The sequence below is a fragment of the Scyliorhinus torazame genome, chromosome 21 (assembly GCF_047496885.1).
Source record: "Scyliorhinus torazame isolate Kashiwa2021f chromosome 21, sScyTor2.1, whole genome shotgun sequence".
Lineage (NCBI taxonomy): Eukaryota > Metazoa > Chordata > Chondrichthyes > Carcharhiniformes > Scyliorhinidae > Scyliorhinus > Scyliorhinus torazame.
The window spans coordinates 126,799,866-126,818,794 of NC_092727.1; the positions used below are offsets into that span (position 1 = coordinate 126,799,866).

Genomic DNA, 18,929 nt, shown 5'->3' on the forward strand with positions numbered 1-18,929 from the left:
GACTGGGGGGCTTCCCGTCCCCCTCTCCTGTCGACTAGCCATCACCCTCTCTGGGCCAGTCCCACGTCCCGGTTCCGCGCACCCACTCGTCCCCCAGGCGGCGCATTCCCGCCCCGACCACCTTTTTACCAGTTCCTTCTCGAGCTCCGCAGCAGCAACCCAGTTATCCCCCCCCCCGCTAGATCCCCATCTAGCATGGTTACTCCCCACATATTGCTTCCGAAAGTCAGCTGACTTCAACTGACACCGGCTTCTCCCGCTCTCTCCTTGACACCCCCCCCCCCCCCACCCCGTGTGAGGAACTCCCATCCACCTTGCGCCTATCTTCCCGCCATCATCTTTCTGACGCGGGAACCAGAAAAATAAACCTCGTGTTCTCTAGAGCCGTACCGCCCCTCGTGGCGCAGCTCCCTCTGCCGCCCCACTCCCATTCCCCATCCCCCGCCTGAGTCTCTTCTCTCCCCCCCCCCCCCCCACCAGCGCCCACATTTCTCAATGTCCCCCCCTCCCCAATTTACATTTCTATATACATCAGCATTGTCCTTTCCCCTCCAACATCAGTCCCTCAGTTCTGATCCAGTTTCTCGTTTTTAATGAAGGTCCATGCTTCGTCCGCCGTTTCGAAGTAGTAATGCCTCTACTGGTGCTTAACCCAGTCGCGCCGGCTGTAACATCCCGAACTTCACTTTCTTCCTGTGCAGCACCTCCTTGGCTCGATTGAAGCTCGCCCTCCTTCTCGCCACCTCCGCACTCCAATCCTGATACACTCGTACCACCGCATTCTCCCATCTACTACTCCGTACCTTCTTGGCCCATCTCAGAACCGCCTCTCTATCATTGAAGCGGTGAAATCGCACGATCATCGCCTTATATGGTTCTGCCACCTTTGGTCTCCTTGCAGGGACCCGATGGGCCCCTTCCACTTCCAAGGGGCCCCCTCGGGCCTCAGCACCCATTAGCGAGCGTAGCATCGTACTCGCGTAAGCCCTGCCGTCAGCTCCTTCCACTCCCTCGGGGAGACCCAGGATCCGGAGGTTCTTTCTTCGTGATCTGTTTTCTAGGACTTCAATCCTTTCGATGCACTTCCTATGGAGCGCCTCGTGCGTCTGCATTTTGACCGCCAGGCCCAGGATCTCGTCCTCGTTGTCAGTCACCTTCTGCTCCACCACACAGAGCTCTATCTCCTGGGTCTTTTGTGTCTCCTTAAGCCCCTCAATTGCTAGTAGCATCGGGGCCAGCACCTTCTTTTTTAGCAGCTCCACACACCGTCTTAAAAATTCATCCTGGTCCGGTCCCCAGGTCACCTGGGCTCCCTCCGCCGCCATCTTGCTCCTTTCTTCCTTCTGCCACTGCCCTCGAGGATTCTTCGAGATCTGGCCACCACCGCCGATATTTTTCTTTTTCGCTGGGGGGGGACTCCCTGTTGTCTCACCCCACACCGGGTTTTGTCCTGAAAAAATTCCCCGTTGGGGCTCTTAAAAGAGCCTGAAGGTCCGTTCGAGCTGGAGCCGCCGAAACGTGCGGCTTAGCTGGTCATCGCCGCAACCGGAAGTGCTGGCTGATATTGTTAATAGTTCCATTTCCATAGTTCTGTTTTCCGATTTCCCCACATTCTGCAGAATAGCCTCTGTCCTCTGTTAATCTCACTATCTCTCTTTGATACCCTTCTTGAAGCCAATCCCTTCAACCAATCTTATGGTCACCTTTTTTAACATCTCCTTTGACCCTGTTTGATGTTTTCCTTTCGGCTCTGTGAAGGTAACTTGAGATTTTCATCTTCATTAAAGGTGCTATGTAAATGAAAGTTAATGAGAACACTAGCAATTTGAAAACATGGTTTCAAAGGGTCTTTCTTCCCCATCCATGTTTAATAGGTTTGACCTTGCCCTGTGCAAATGCTTGTGCAGAACTGTTAATGCAGTAAGGCATCATTGTAGTTTCGAGATTAAAATCTCAGATCTAGACTTGTTTTGCCGATGCTGCTGAAAAGTCAGGGTTCAATTATATAAACAGTTGGATTTTTGGGTACAATCTAAAGGAAATATTTTTGTTTGAGGAGTAGATTCTCAATCCTAAAATGTTTCTGCAGAAAAGTGACAAAAGTGTCCAAGACTATTACAATGCTATTGTTGTAAATTTGGAGATTACTTTGTTCTGTAAAGTATAGTTGACAAGTGATGTGAACATGTACTGCTGCAGGTAATTGCCATGAATTGCTGCTTAGTATTTGTGTTCAGTCCGTATTTATAGTAAGAACTGGGAGCCAATGAACATAATGTGCTGCTCAGGTTGCCATTATAAATAGTGATTGGAATGGTGAAAACATTGGATCTCTGTTGGCCTTTGTGACTCTGGGTTAAGGAAGAGTAACATCAGTCAAAGATCTTGCTCCTGCTCACCTCCATCAAAGTGTACAAAAATGCCAACCTAATAGAGAATAGGGGAGGCGGTGGCATATTGGTATTGTCATTGGACTCGTAATACAGAGACCCAGGGTAATGATCCTGGGACCCAGGTTTGAATCTCAGATTCTGAAAAAATCTGGAATTAAGTCTAATGATGATCATGAAACCATTGTTGATTGTCATAAAAATCCATCTGGTTCACTAATGTCCTTTCGGGAAACAAATCTGCCACTCTTACCTGATTTGGCCGACATTTGACTCCAGATCGACAGCAATATGGTTGACTCTTAAATGCCCTCTGAAATGGCCTAGCAAGCCATTCAGTTCAAGGAAAATTAGGAATGGCAATAAATGCTGTCCCAGATAGTGACGGCCATATCCTGAACGAATAAATACTTTTTAGGCGAGGCAGTGGTATTGTCACTGGCTGGTAATCCCGAGACTCAGAGCAAGATCTGGGGACTAGGATTCAAAACCCGCCACGGCAGATGGTGAAATTTGAGTTCAATAAAAATCTGCAATTATGTCTAATGGTGACTGCGAAGCCATGATTGATTGTCGTAAAAAAGCACCTGGTTCACTAATGTCTGTAGGGAAGGAAATCTGCCATCATTACCTTGTCTGGCCTACATGTGTCTCCAGACCCACAGCAATGAGGTTGACTCTCAAATACCCTCTGAAAGGGCAGTTAGGGATGAGGAATAAATGTGTCACAGCCAGTGATGCACACGTCCTGTAAAATGAATTTTAAAATAGGACCAAGAGTATCTTCTATACATGTTATTGAAAGCTCTAATGTAAAGGCATGTTTTAAAGGGGACATGTGTGTGTGGAGTGTGCGTCACTGCCAGAGTGCTCAACGCATGTGTCATTGTCCATCTCTGTGCAGGGGTGGGCGCGTATGGGTGTTGCTGCTTGTTTCTTCCAGCTTAAATGTACCAATATGATAAGCAGGAGGGCAAAATCACTTTCCATATAAAAAGCTTGCAATTTATAGTTGGCCCAAATTGTTTTGACCCATTGTAGATCATTACATTACATAAATATAAGGGTACAATTAGTAGTTTGTTTGTTTTAATATAAATTACCTGCTTTTTTTTTTTTACAGAAATAAATGCAACAGGTTTCAATTATCAAAATGAAGATGAGAAAGTAACTCTCTCGTTCCCCAGCGCTCTACAAAAAGGTAACTCTAAAACTACAAATAAAAGTGGGTGCTTATGGGGTGGCATGGTGGCACAGTGGTTAGCACTGCTGCCTCACGGTGCCAAGGACCCTAGTCACTGTCCGTGTGGTTTTGCACATTCTCGCTGTGTTTGCGTGGGTCTTACCCCACAAACCCAAAGATGTGCAGGGTAGGGTAGATTTGCCCTTTAATTGGGGAAAAAAGAATTGAGCACTCTAAAATTTATATTTTTTAAAAATGGGTGCTTATGCCTTAAAATTTATCTGGTCCAAACTAATTTCTCTTCTGAGACCTGAATTAGAAGCAATTATACACCCATATCTCTGATTCTCCCCGTCTCTTTGGTTTCTCTGTTTAAGGGTAGAAATTTTGACATGACTATTCAAGTGTACCAGGAGTGAAAGTTGCGATTGTACACTTCTTGCCCATGAATTTTACACATTAACTTCAATGGGTGGGAAGATGTGGGCTGAGAATGTAGACTGCACAAAGTGGAATTGGAATTTCTACCAGCAAATTCTACTTCAATATGGAAAATGCATCCATTGCTGCATCCAAATAGTTATTCAATTATTCAATGATTCCGGGTCTTTGCCTCCACCACTGTATCCACTCGTCCAGGCGGGCGGGGCCCCATGTTAATGTTTCTCACATGGGATGGATCTGATTTGACAAACATGATTTATTTTTTGAAGTTGACTTACGAAAGGAAACAACTTGCTGAGCAACAATAAATGTCACAACGATATATTGACAAGTAAAAAAGTGAGTAGTAAATAATGACAACCATTAAAGTGTGTGTTTCCAGCTCACTCATAGGCTTATGGTGTTCGCTCATTTACACTCGCCCACTGTGAATTGGTGAGACTGGGAATGAGTCTGACCACAGGGACACTCCACTCCCACTCGACCCACCCCCACACTCATTCACTCACAACCATGCTCGCTCATTCCCCCTCGGGCGCCCACACCTGCTCATCCACCTGGGCACCTAGCGGCACCTGAATGGAGATGTCTGCCGAAGGGAGTGCAGAGGTGGAATGTGGCTGGAGCAGGTTCGAAGCACCGGAAGGCAGGCAGGGCACGAGGAGCAGGATCAAAGCGGCTGCGGCCATGGAAAAGTGTGATGAGCGAGGCTCGTACGTTCCAAAGTCCCTTTCAGTTGTTGGTGTTTGCTGCCTCTCCAATCACAGCCTGTTTCTCCCGTATGTTTGATACTGAGCTAATGAGCCAATCAGCAGCAAAAGTGAGAGAAACAGGCTGTGATTGGAGAAGCAGTATCCTGCAGAAATCATCAAACTCTCTGACCCACAACTGGCATTTTCAACAATCACTTTGTGGTCCACAAAGAGGGGCTATGTTCTGCGGGTTGGACAGACCTATACTAGCTCATTCCGTGTGTTGATAGCTCCTTGTGTACATAATGTCCGGTTCAACTATTAAACATTGAGAAACCGCACCTATATCTGTTGTGTGATCAATTGGATTTTGTCAGATTTTTTTTAAAAAAAAGAAAAAATATTCTGGGCTGCAGAAGAATATTTTAACTGGTATGAGCAAATAATTTGGTTTCTTAATACAATACTTTTGTTTGTTAGCTGCTGCTAATTTGTTTTAAGTGCAGGTTAATCGACAGTGTTAACTGTAATTCTTGTTTGTTTACTTTGTTGGCAATTGGTGAAAAAGCTCTGTAGTCAAAGCACAAGGGTTGGCAACAAATGCAGTGGGCATTTGTGATTTGTCACATGGGATGGGCAGTAGGCCCAGCTAACTTCAAACTTGTAGTTGGGGCTGAAATGTACCCACAGTAAGTGCCAAGAAAATAAACAGTAGAAATGGGGTGATTTGGAGGAGATGGCAAAGAAAGACAACAGATGGCCAAGGATAAGGTTGCACAGCATAAAGTCTCCCTCAGAAGCTGCCAGCCCAAAGCCATCTTCCACCTAAGACACTGGTCTTCCTATCAGTGGTATCCAAAATAATTAGTAAATCATTTCACTGGCATTTGTTTTGGCACGAAAAGAGATGGGAACTAGGTATTGTTACAGTAAAATAATTTGAGTATTTTAATGTATTTACCGTCATTAAATTTTAAGTCTTAGCAGACTAAGTTGTGTTATCCAAACTCATCTCTTGAAGATATCTTTCCTCTTGGATTACAGAAGAGATTATTAAAGACTTGTGAATCTTTATAATTAATTTTCCAAAATGAAGATCCTCCCAGTTGTTTGGTTTAAGACTATTTTGCAGTCTTGTGTGCAATACCCAGGGCAAGAATAATAAAAGCTAAATAATGTCCATAACAGGGAGCTAAAAATAATTTGCCCGATGAAGGTCACAAGTCAGGAATTCGGATCAGTGTTCCTTCGAGGCAGTTTTTGGTTAAAGGGATTAAATTGTGAGATGAAAAGAAAATTAACCTGAATGTTGGAAATAAAGACTAATGATTACAATTGTGCAATAGATGATTAATATTTGAAAGATGGATTAATGGTCCAGGTGTGAATCCTAATGTGAATTGTAAATATTGGACTTCTTTGCACTTCATAATATCTGAGATAAGAAGCAAACTTCTGTCTTTATTACTCAGTTGTTTCCAGTTAATAGCCTTTCATGTGAATGCTATGCATCACATCTAGCAGCTTGTAAATGACTTGCATTGGTGGGCCTCTTGGAGTAAGTCTTTGTTAGTTGAAGAATAACCTAAGGTTGAGGATAAGCCTAAAGTTAAGAAGAAATGTATCGAGCAGAACTCCATTCATCTTTTTGTACGCAAGGAAATTATTTTTAACCACCGATGGTTTTTAATTTGTTTTGAACATGATTGTATGTTAGTCACTTCCGTCCCACTTACACAATTATGTTCCGTTATTCATTCTTGGGATGCGGGTATTGCTGGTAAGGTAATCATTTCTTGCCCAATCTGAATTATTTTGAGAATGTTGTGGTACAACAGGGTGGCCAGATAGGTCATTTCAGTGGGTATTGGAAGGGTCAACAACTTTGGAGTGGGGTAAATGGTATTTAATCTTTTGGAGTGTATAACCATTATTGTTTTTACTATTGTGAAAGATGATTTGAGTATGTGTAGCATCCTACCACATGATGGTAGGTATGCTGATAAGAGTACAATAACTACTGACCTGGAAGGGGAGATGTGCTTGGATCATGTAGAATTCAATGAAGCGGACTGGTATTGATCAATTTAGTAGGAAGCCATTGTGGATGTTTTAACAAAACAAATAATCTTCACTTGACTCTGTGGTGCATATTAATGCATTGTCTTCTGATCTAGCTTTAAATTCAGATTGTTGGTACTAACATTTCCTCGTCCTGGCTTGCGCAGTTTCACCTCTTGAGAGTCCATGGTGCAGAACTGCCCAGAATTGCAACTAAGGGAAACCATGAAGATCTTTGGTGTTAGATGTGAAGATAATTATTGATGTCCTTATGAGATGGGGATTGGGTGCATTATTGGAAAAGAGCGGGATTACCTTTTTCTATGCATTTGGTTGTACCTGACGCAGGTGTACATGATATTGACGAGGCTAAAATAGAACAAATGTTCATTTACATGTCTACCCTTCACACCCACAAAAATTAACTTCTGAGGCAAAAAGAAAATGTACTAAAAACTCTAGCCAATAACATTATAGAGATGTTCTCAAAAGGTTTATTAAATAAATTGCAATTTATGGGCCCTCTCCACAAGTGTGCCAGCTTGCTTGCTAGTCCATTCTTTTCATGTATTAATAAAATGTAACTTCTATTTATGATGTGTTAATTATAGCATTGTATTGTAACAGGTCATGGCATGTTGAAGATCGATTTTGTTGGAGAGCTGAATGACAAAATGAAAGGATTTTACAGAAGCAAGTACATAACACCGTCAGGAGAAACCCACTATGCTGCTGTCTCTCAGTTTGAGGTTAGAAAATACAACTACAGTAATGTGGAATCCCATATTTAATTAACATATTTTTGATCAATCTTGAGTGAGGTTTGATGCAAGATTTTGAAAGTGGGGCAGTTCAGTCAGATGGGATGTTGGATTTCTGATGTTTGGGAAGTTGTGCAGAGAGTGTATCCATTTCACCACCACCTGCCACAAAGAATCTTCTTTTGGTTATGACCAAATCAATATTGATTTTTGGCTGGAGGTGGGGCTAAGAAGGTTTCTGAAGAAATGCAGCCAATGATGCAGCATTATTCTGACAGGGTGTCAGGTTTTTTTTCCTCCAAGTAGTCTCAAAAGATCTCTTTCTCAAAGTTGAGTGTCCAAGACACCAAGCAAGTATTCCTGAGTGCTAACTGTATTTAAAAGTGAATTGGTATGCAAGATGGTTTTGTTGTTTGGAGTGGAAATAAAGATAGCAGTTGAGGGTTATCGTGTCATGGTATTGATTAGCATTGTTTAAGGAGTAATTGTAAGCTATTTTCTTGTGTGATGTTAAAGATATTTTAATACTGTGTTAGTAATAAAGTTTGTTAGGGCGGCATGGTGGCGCAGCACTCGGCACTGCTGCCTCACGGCGCCGAGAACCGGGTTCGATCCCAGCCCTTGGTTACTATCCGTGTGGAGTTTGCATATTCTATCCGTGTGGAGTTTGCATATTCTACCCGTGTCTGCCTGGGTCTCACCCCCACAACCCAAAGATGTGCAGGGTAGGTGGATTGCCCACGCTAAATTACCACTTCAGTTGGAATTTTTTAAAAAAGTAACAAAGTTTGTTTTAATATACCACATCCCACAGCCTTGAGCGAGGTATCCATTCCTCACAATCTTACAAAATTAAAATAAAATGTTGGATTTCTGTCCAGTCTCCTAGCCAGTTGGCGCCTGCTCTGGGATCATAATACTCTGGAATCCAACTTCTCTCTCAAATCGGGTGCTGCGCTTCAGTCAAAACAGTAATATGTTCTCCGCTTTTAAACTATTGTGATTATTCCACAGAGAAAAATATTTCACAACATAATCGTTTTCATGTATGAAAGATGCATGCATAATCTTTTTTTTAACCCAATTCTTTTTTTTCCCAACTAAGGGGCAATTTAGAATGGCCAATCACCTACCCTGCACATCTTTGGGTTGTGGGGATGAAACCCATGCAGACACGGGGAGAATGTGTAAACTCCATACGGACAGTGACTCAGAGCCAGGATCAAACCTGGGTCCTTGGCGCCACCGTGCTGCCCCTGCACATACATAATCTGATTAGACTTTTAGATAATACTTGTAAAGTTTCTCATGGCTGTGCAGTGCATAGGATATTGTGATTTTACGCAATTTAAATCCATCTGCTTTTTATTTTTTTTCCCCCTCTTTCCGTCATTCTTTTATTGTCCCTCTTGCCTTGTCTTGCTGCCCCCCCCCTCCTGGTCTCACCTTCCCTCTCTAGCCCACAGATGCACGGAGAGCATTTCCATGCTGGGATGAACCTGCCATAAAAGCAACATTTGACATCACACTAATTGTTTCGAAGGACAGAATTGCCTTATCTAACATGGTAAGTAGCAATGTGTGTTTAGTCTCTCCCTCAAGGGCCCTGTCAAAGGAAATGATGGTGGAAGAAAAGAGGACCAAAATGTTTCAATGCGTTACCACAGAATCGGAGAATGTGGAGAATGAATCACAGTTATTTTTATTAAAGTAAAGGATGTGTGAAATGTCTTATCTGCAGGATTAGTCAATCTAGTTACTGTACATTCTCATCACCATACATCTCAACTAAAATTGTCTGGAATGCATGATTTACTCAGTCACTGCAATTAGGCACTATATTTTTCAACTTGATTAAAAACTTTTACTGTCTGCAGACAATGACACACCACTTTTCCCTCCATTGTTAAACGTTCTCAGTGACTGCATGGCCAGGTGCAGAGAAACCTCTGCTCTGTTGTTCTGGTTTGCTGTAACTTTCACCTGAAAATTGGCATTCCGTACTGCACCAAATGTGACTTTCTGAACCCTCCTACATCCAACTATCCCTGTGGATACTTGGAGAACTTATGGTCTGTTTTCCTACTGTGTCCATGGATAGTAGGAACTATTGAATCTTGTTCAATATGGGATTCTTGTAGAGTAGGGACTTTGATCCCCATAGGCTGTGCTGGCCATGGTTTCAGAAATGAAAGTATAGCCAGGCTAGCCTACTGTGCTACTCAGCCTCCTATATTTCAACAGATCATTTACTTTTACTGCATATGATCCACCAGTGTGGATATGCCCATTTTTCATCCTCCATTTATTGACAATTGTAACCCCACATACTCAGTTTTCAAGTGGACTTTGTTCATTGCTTACGGCTACCTTCAAGAAATATAGGTTCCTCTTCTGTGTCTAATGCTACTTATGCCTTGAACAGCTCTTAAAAAGCTAAATCCCATTTATGACTTTAATATTGATCCATTGTTGGGGGAGGTTCTCCAGCAACTCATTTGCATTCATGGATAGAGTACAAGAGGATAAGAGATTCCGCCTTTCCCCAAAGCCTCAAGCTCCTTTTTCTCCATCTTCATTGGAATTATCCCGTCTCCCTCTCTTATCAGTCCTAATGTGGGATCATTGATGCTTCCTTTTCTTGCATCTTTGAAACATCAGGTATCTTAAATTATGTCCATCCTCTCATATCCTCGAACTCATTCTTTGTTTGAACCATAACTATTGGACCGTACCTGCTTCCGTTTTCTCCTCTTCCTGCAATCTGAAGTCTTCTAAAACCCAAGCATGGCAAAGCATTTACCGCATCATCTCTTTCATTCTGTTAACTCATGGCAGAAAACAAAAAGAAGGAGCTTGTGGTTTGCCCTTTTCATATCATTTCAATGTGCAAGCACTGCTTGTCATGTAATTTAGTCCATGGCCCTTTACTTGGATTCCTTATTTATAATGTACCTTAGTTGCACATCAGTTATATAGTGATGGTGTGTAGAAACTACTACTGAGAGACTGGGACAATGAGGTTACAATTACATAATCAGGTGAAAGTTGGATTGAATGCAGCAAAAAACACCATCATAACTGCAAATAAGCAACACCGCTGAAGGAAGATGTAAATATATTGCACTTATTCACACTGGGAACATTCTTGTCAAATTGACATTAAGGCTTATTGGTTTACTAACATCAGTGCAGCATTTTTGAAAATGACATCGATAAAATGCTAGACCTGGGAAGTTGTGCTTTGAGCAGATGACAGTGAGAAATGTTTTATCTTGTTGAAATTTCAGTCATGTATTTTGGTTGCCATTCCATGATTGAAATCAGAGATCAATAATTTTGATATGACAGAAAATAATTCATTTTGTCTTGCTTAATATTTGGTCAAAAACAAGGTCTTAATTATGGCGCTACTCATTTACTGTCCAACTATATCATCTGTTACAGTTACGAATGTCATGGGAAGACTATATATAAATATAAATATATATATTTAGCACTAGTATAGCACTCCAGTTGCCCAGCAGGAAATGCCTGACATACTGAGATTAAGAACTGAGAATTGAACCTCTATTCTGTTACTATAGTATTATAGTACTATAGTAATACTATAGTAACAGAATAGAGGTTCAATTCTCAGTTCTTAATCTCAGTATGTCAGGCATTTCCTGCTGGGCAACTGGAGTGCTATACTAGTATAGCTCAGGGAGCATGTTGGTCACAGGTGCTGGAAGTAGTTTCGCAGATCGGTGATATGAATAAATAAAGGGATTCAGCAGTGGGAACAAAAATGCGTGCATATGTATGTATATGTGAGTGAAGAATGTGTGAATGTTGTGTACATATATAATCAATACATGAAAGGAAATGTCTTGTCTGTGGTTGTAACACAATCAAATTGCTCAAGTAACTTAAACCATTCGAGCTTTGAATACTAAGATTGTGTCATGGCCTGAAAATCATTACAGTTAAACTGCTTGAAATAATATAGTATCTAAGTTATTATAGTTACAAGTGTTTATGGTGCTGCGAAGCCTACCGTTTGACCACCGGGATGGTCTTTTTGAAGACGATGCTTGTTAACGCGACAGGATGATTGGGTACAGCAGTTATGACACAAATCTTCAGGTATGTCCAGTCATCTGATGAAAGGGATCGTTAATACATGGATGAATAGTGGGAAGTTGCGTAGCAAGTGAAGAGCAGCAAAGCTCAGAGTGCCTGTGACTTTGCATATAATGGGACAACAATTCTCCACTCAACCTATATCTATACCCCCGGGAAATGCCTTTAGATATATGCAGGTGAGGGCTTTTGTGAAGCGACAGGTGAGGGAATTCCCGTTGCTCCCGGCACAAGAAGTTCAAGATAGGGTGATCTCGGGTGTATGGGTCGGGGAGGGCAAGGTGTCGGAAATACACCAGGAGTTGAAAGAAGAGGGGGCAGCGCTGGTAGAAGAGTTGAAGGGTAAATGGGAGGAGGAGATCGAGGAAGGTCTGTGGGCTGATGCCCTAGGTAGGGTTAATTCCTCCTCCTCGTGTGCCAGGCTCAACCTGATACAATTTAAGGTGGTCCACAGAGCGCACTTGACGGGGGCGAGGTTGAGTAGCTTCTTTGGGGTAGAGGACAGATGTGGAAGGTGCTCGGGGAGCCCGGCGAACCATGTCCATATGTTTTGGTCATGCCCGGCACTGGAGGGGTTCTGGAGAGGAGTGGCGGGAGTAATATCTCAGGTGGTGAAAGCCCGGGTCAAGCCAAGCTGGGGGCTAGCAATATTCGGAGTAGTGGACGAACCGGGAGTGCAGGAGGCGAAAGAGGCCGGTATTCTGGCCTTTGCGTCCCTCGTAGCCCGGCGAAGGATCTTGCTAATGTGGAAGGAGGCAAAGCCCCCCAGCCTGGAGGCCTGGATAAACGACATGGCTGGGAGAAAAATTGTGTTAAAAAACTTTAATAAATATATATATATATTTTAAAAACCTATATCTATAGTGATTAAAAGGAAGTTGATTTCTGAGATTTTGAAGTGAGGAATTAGATGAACTAATGGGTAAAGTGGCGATAAAGTGGTGTGTGAGGAATGAGATTGTGCACTGGACGCAGGAGATACAGCTAAAGTAAAGTCTGAACACTTTTAATTTCTGTGCACAAAACAGCATTCATAATAATAATTTTCTATAATAATGAAGCTTTCTGCTTCAGGCTGCAGATATAATTTTACCTTGAGTTTAGCACAGGAGCCAGGACTGTTCATTTCTGCTTTCTGAGGGGGAGGGATCATCAATTTTCTGTATTGCTGTGAATCTATTGTTTGTTCTTGCTGCCATTAGTATTTTGAATTATTGTTAAAAGTCTTTTGGTCTTAGCCTAAACTTTCTAAAATCTGGGAGATTATGACAGAGCGCATATTATATCCAATATGGGAATGAGGATTGCTAATTGGCCTCTCAGCTTGTTACAGTTACTTAGATGTTGGGCAGGTACAGGCACAGAAATAAAAACAAAGTGCTGGGAAAACTCATCAGGTATAGCAGCATCTGTGGAGAGATAAACTGTTATTTTGAGCCCAATATGACTCTTCAGAGCCAAAAAAGAATCATAATGAACTCAAAACATTAACTGTTTCTCTCTCCACAAATGCTGCTGGAGCTGCTGATTTTTTTCCAGCACTTGTTTTTACTTTGGATCTCTGGTATCCGCAGTATTTTGCATTTATTTTAGGTAAAGGCATAATCTGGCTTGTAGGTAGCAATAGTTTGCTACGTTACTGATTTTTGAAAGACCTGAAGTTCGATTCCCACAGACATAACTGGCTGACATCATAATTTGTGGATCTGTAGTCTGAGGTGGCGTTGATGCCCAATTGATGGAACGAGTCTGTTCTCTAAATTGAGTGTTGCAGAGAAATTGGCAACAGGTTTTAGTGGTCTTTTTCATTTATTTTGTAATCAAATGCTAAAAATAGAATCATGTTTAATTATTTTCCAATAAGACAACTCGGTGGAATAACTGGGGTAGTTATGTTCATTGATTTTGTTTCTTTGATGTTTGAGGATGTGAAGTTATTTTTAACTGGTTCTAAATCAGGCTCACCAGGTTTGTCTGAATTACAACTGAAAATGAAATCCCATTTTTAACAGCTGCCAAAATGGGATCTCATTTTTGGTTGTAATTAAACAACCAAAGGAGTCTGCAAACTCAAGTCACAATTTCTTGTTTGTACAACCTCGCGCCATTTACTGACCCTTTTTTGGACCCTGAGATTGATATACCCATTATTCCAATCAGTCATATATCCATTTCCGTTGATCACAACAGAAGCAAATACAAAGTGTTGAATTCTGGAGTCGATCACTTGCCAACTTGTAATGAATTCAGCCATTAGTTACAATAGCTGCTCAAGACCTTTTGCACTATTGCCTAAAATACAAAGCACTTATTGTGGCATAGACAACTCCCGCACCTCTTCCTCAGTGATAAAAATGTTATGGGCCAGTGTTTAGAGAACCCCAAAGTGTATCTAGAGTTCACCTGACCCACAACTTATAATAGATTGTGGTTATGGGGAGCACACGGCCTTACTCTGCAGGTGTGATGCAAACCGAGATCTACAGTACTTTTAAATTAAAACAATGTTTATTTATGAAACCAGTTAACACTTTATAAACCCACAGTAAACATCTTAACAACTATCAACACCAATAAATTCCCCAAAGAATACAGTACTCTTTAAGTCATTATTTTTTAAAAAATCTTTTTATTGGCATTTCTGATATTTATAAACCGTTGTATATATTCACATCACATTTACACGTTGTTTAACTGACCCTACGTGCCTTTCATTGCCCTCTGGATTGGTCTATGGTTCCCCCCCCGGGGTTGTGCAGTCGTTTGGTAACTCATCTATCTTGGTGTTTATAAAAAATTTTTTTAAATTCTTATTAGGTTACTCCTCATTGTTGGCCTCGAACAGGTTTTGAAACAGACCGACAAACTGCCCCCAAGTATCCAGGAAGCCTTCCTCTGACCCTCGGGTGGCGTACTTAATCTTCTCCTGGTGGAGAAATTCCGAAAGGTCAGCGAGCCAGTCTGCAGCTGTGGGTGATGCTGCCAATCGCCAGCCGAGCAGGATTCTCCGGCGTGCGATTAGGGAAGCGAAAGCAAGGGCGTTGGCCCCCTTCCCGATGTGTAACTCGCGCTGCTCCGATACCCCGAAGATTGTCACTATTGGGCATGGCTTCACCCTCACCCCCACAACCTTGGACATTGCCTCGGAGAAGGCTGTCCAGAACCCAGCAAGCTTGGGGCAAGCCCAAAACATGTGCGTGTGGTTGGCCGGGCCCCTCTGGCACCACTCACATTTGTCCTCCACCTCCGGGAGGAACCTGCTCATTTGGGTTCTGGTCAGGTGTGCTCTGTGCACCACTTTGAGCTGCATTAGGCTTAGCCTTGCGCAGGAGGAGGTGGAGTTCACCCTGCTCAGTGCTTCGCTCCAGAGTCCCCATCCTACCTCTGTCCCCAGTTCGTCCTCCCATTTTTGTCTGATCTCGTCCAGTGGAGTCCGGGCTCTGTCCAGTAGCTGTCCGTATATTTTCCCACATAGCCCCCCCTTCTCGTTGCTTTTGCCTATCAGGTCCTCTAGTAGTGTGCTTTCTAGTAGTAGTGTACGCTCTAGTAGTAGGGCCCCAGGATACCCCACTGTCTCTTTGCGGAGGAAGTGTTTTATTTGGAGGTGTCTCATTTCCTGTCCTTTTGTTAGCCTGCACTTCCTCGTCAGTTCGTCCAGTGTCGCCAGTCTGTGCCCTATGTAGGAGTCCCCGACCGTCAATGTGCCCCCATCCCGCCTCCATCTTTTGAAGGTGATATCTAGCATGGCTGGGGGGGGGGAATCTGTGATTGCCGCAGATGGGGGCCATGGGGGACATTTTAGTTATCCCGAAGTGTTGTCTGAGCTGGGTCCATGTTCTCAGCATGGCCGCTACCACTGGGCTTGTTGTGTATCTTGTTGAGGGGGATGGGAGTGCTGCTGTAGCCAGGAGGGTTGTTCCTTTACAGGATGCCTCCTCCATTTGTATCCAATCTGTGTCAGGTTCTTGTACCCATCCCCTCACTCTTTTTGCCGTTGCTGCCCAGTGGTAGTATTGTAGGTTTGGTAAGGCCAAGCCACCTTTGATTTTCCCTCTTTGCAGTGTCTGTTTTGGGAATCTCGGGTTCTTACCCCCCCCCACACAAACGGCATGATTAGACTGTCTACGTTTTGGAAAAAGGCCTTGGGGATGAAGATCGGAATGGATCTAAACAGGAAGAGGAACCTTGGCAGAACGTTCATCTTGATCGTCTGCACTCCCCCCGCTAGAGAGAGTGGGAGTGAGCCCCACCTTTGAAGGTCTCTTCTTACTTCCTCCACCAGGCTGGTCAGGTTCCACTTGTGGATCTGTGTCCAGTCTCTGGCTATCTGGATCCCCAGGTAGCGGAATCTGTTCTGGGCTGTTTGAACAGGAGCCCCTCCAGCTCTCTCCCTCCCCTGTTTGTGTTCACTGGGAATGCCTCGCTTTTGCCCAGGTTAAGTTTGTCGCTCGAGAAGGTTCCAAACTCTTTCAGCATTTGCAGTATTGCCGTCAGTCCCTCCTGTGGCTTTGAGACATAGAGGAGCAGGTCATCTGCATAGAATGAGACTCTGTGCTCTCTGTCTCCTCTCCGGATTCCCTTCCAGCTTTTCGCGTCCCGCAGGGCTATCGCCGGGGGTTCGATGGCTAGCGCGAACAAGAGTGGGGACAGGGGGCAGCCCTGTCTTCCTCTCTGCAGCTGGAAGTATTTAGAGCTGGTGGTGTTAGTTCGGCCGCTCGCTTTGGGAGTGTTGTACAGGAGTCTCACCCAGGCGGTGAATCCCGCTCCTAGCCCAAACCGTTCCAGTACCTCGAGGAGGTATTTCCATTGGACTCTGTCGAAGGCCTTTTCTGCGTCCAGGGAGACGATCACCTCTGGTGTTCTCTCCCCAGAGGGCGTCATTATTACGTTCAGCAGCCGCCTGATGTTCGCTGTGAGCTGCCTACCCTTGGCAAAGCTGGTTTGGTCCTCTGCGACCATCTCTGGTACACAGCCCTCCAGCCTTTTGGCCAGGACCTTTGCGAGTATTTTCGCATCCACGTTCAGCAGTGAAATGGGTCTGTATGATCCGCATTCCGTCAGGTTTTTTCTTTTTTGGGTATCAGTGAAATTGTGGCCTGCGCTAGCGTTGGGGACAGGGTGCCCCTTGCCAGTGAGTCCGCGAACATGTCCCTTAGGTGTGGGGCCAGGACTGGTGCAAATATTTGTAGAAGTCCGCCGGGAACCCATCGGGTCCCGGTGCCTTCCCCGCCTGCATGGAGCTGATGCTCTCCATGATTTCTCCCAGGTCTATTGGTGCTTCCAGCTCCGCCCGTCTGTCTTTCCCCACAACTGGTAGTTCCAGTCTGTCTAGGAACAGTTTCATCCCTGCATCCCCGTTGGGGGGCTTGGAGGTGTACAGTCCCCGTTAGAAGGTCTCAAATGCCCGATTGACCTCCTTTGGTTCTGTTACCAGTCTGCCTCTGTTATCCTTTACCTGCGCTATTTCCCTTGAGGCTGCTTGCTTTCTCAGCTGGTGAGCCAATAAGCGGCCAGCCTTGTTTCCATGTTCGTAGAAGGTCCCCCGTGTCTGACGGAGCTGGTACACTGCTTTCCTAGTGGATAGCAGGTCAAAGTCCATTTGTAGCTTTTTCTTCTCCGCCAGCAGCCCTACGGTCGGGGCCTCGGAGTATTTTCTGTTGACTTCCAGGATGGAGTCCACCAGTTGTTGCCTGGCCACCCTCTCTTCCCTGTTTCTGCTTGTCTTGTAGGCTATGATCTCTCCTCTAATCACGGCCTTCAGCGCCTCCCAGAACGTGGAGGGTGAGACCTCCCGTTTTGGTTGTTACTCACGTAGTCGCCTATGGCCCGCGATGTTTTCTGACAGAAGGCCTTGTCGGCCAGGAGGTCTGTGTCCAGCCTCCATGTGGGGCGCTGGGCACGGCCTGTCTCCAACCTCGCATCCATATAGTGTGGAGCGTGGTCAGAGATAATGATCGCGGAGTACTCCGTTCCTGTGATCCCTGGAAGCACCGATTTCCCCACTGCAAAGAAGTCGATACGGGTGTATACCTTGTGTACTTGTGAGAAGTATGAAAATTCCTTCTCTCCCGGGTGCAGGAACCTCCATGGGTCCACTGCCCCCATCTGCTCCATAAATGCTCCTAGTTCCCTAGCCATGCCAGTCTTCTTCCCTGCTCTGGGGTTTGATCGGTCGGTCAGTGGGTCCTGTACACAGTTGAAGTCGCCCCCCCCCTCGGGGATTTCTGCCATGGTCTTCTTTATGAATTCTGTGTCATCCCAGTTGGGAGCGTACACATTTACCAGTATGACCGGTGCCCCTTCCAGGAGCGACCTGTCGATTTCTGGGGGGTTTGGAAACTTCTCCCTTCCCACTAGTTTGCCCAGCATTTGGGAGCCTGTTGGATCTTTGCCCTCCATCCCCTCTGGCAGACCCACGATTTTAACATTCTGCCGTCTGGACCTATTTTCCTGGTCCTCCACTTTCCCTCTTAGGCTCCCCTGGGTTGTTACCAGCCTTTTCACCTCAGTTTCCTGAGTTACCATCCTGTCGCTCTGGTCCGAGGCGGCCCTCTCCAACTCCTGAATAGTTTTCTCCTGCACCTCCATCTTCCTTTCCAGGCCGTTGATGGTTCGCTGCATTTTTTCTGTTGTCTCCGCCAGCATCTCCTTCATCATTGTGTGGAGCTCCGTCCTGAGTGCCTCCCACATGACATTTATCTGCATTTTTATCTCTTCCTTTATGGTGTTTATTTCCATTTTCAGCACATTTCTCCATTCCTCCCCCTGTGCGGGGGTGGGGGGTGGTCACCGTGTCCTGTTCCTGCTCCGCTGCTCGGCTCGCCAGCTTTTCCGCTTCCTGATTCGCCTGAACCTCCACCTCGCCCCGTGGGGTCCTCTGCCGCATCTCCTGCTTTTTTCTTTCACCTTCGCTGCTGTTCCTTCTTACATCTCGCCGTCCCCCCAATTTATTATTTGGAGATATATTTTTGTCTGTGCCTTTCTCTTTTTTCCTGGGTTTTGGTGCGAAAAAGAAATTCTCTTTTTTTTTTTTTGTTTCCCCCCCCCCCCAAGGGTTTTTAAAATTCCTTTTAAAAACGATTTTTTAATCAAAGGGGATTCTTATTTTTTGAAAGTTTTATTTTCCCTTTAAAAAAGTTTCTTTTTTGAAAAAAAAATTTGCAGGAGAGGAACAAGGAAGGTTGAATTTTAAAATTCTTATTTTGTTCTTGTGATCCTCTCCGTGCTCCGACTTTCAGGCCGTTTCTGAGCGATCCCCACTCCTCCACGTGCA

At 44.5% G+C, this 18,929-nt stretch overlaps 1 protein-coding gene across 2 annotated transcripts in view; it reads left to right on the plus strand.

Annotated features, from left to right (window-relative positions):
• Positions 1-18,929, plus strand: part of npepps (aminopeptidase puromycin sensitive) — a 318,075-nt gene that overhangs the window by 138,649 nt on the left and 160,497 nt on the right. For both annotated transcript variants that reach the window (XR_011937518.1, XM_072487504.1), the window contains exons 3-5: positions 3,514-3,591; positions 7,398-7,519; positions 8,991-9,098. Coding sequence is in view for 1 of the 2 variants with exons in the window: in XM_072487504.1 (XP_072343605.1) it covers positions 3,514-3,591; positions 7,398-7,519; positions 8,991-9,098 (308 nt within the window). In the remaining variant the exon portion in view is untranslated. The remainder of the gene's footprint in view (positions 1-3,513; positions 3,592-7,397; positions 7,520-8,990; positions 9,099-18,929) is intronic.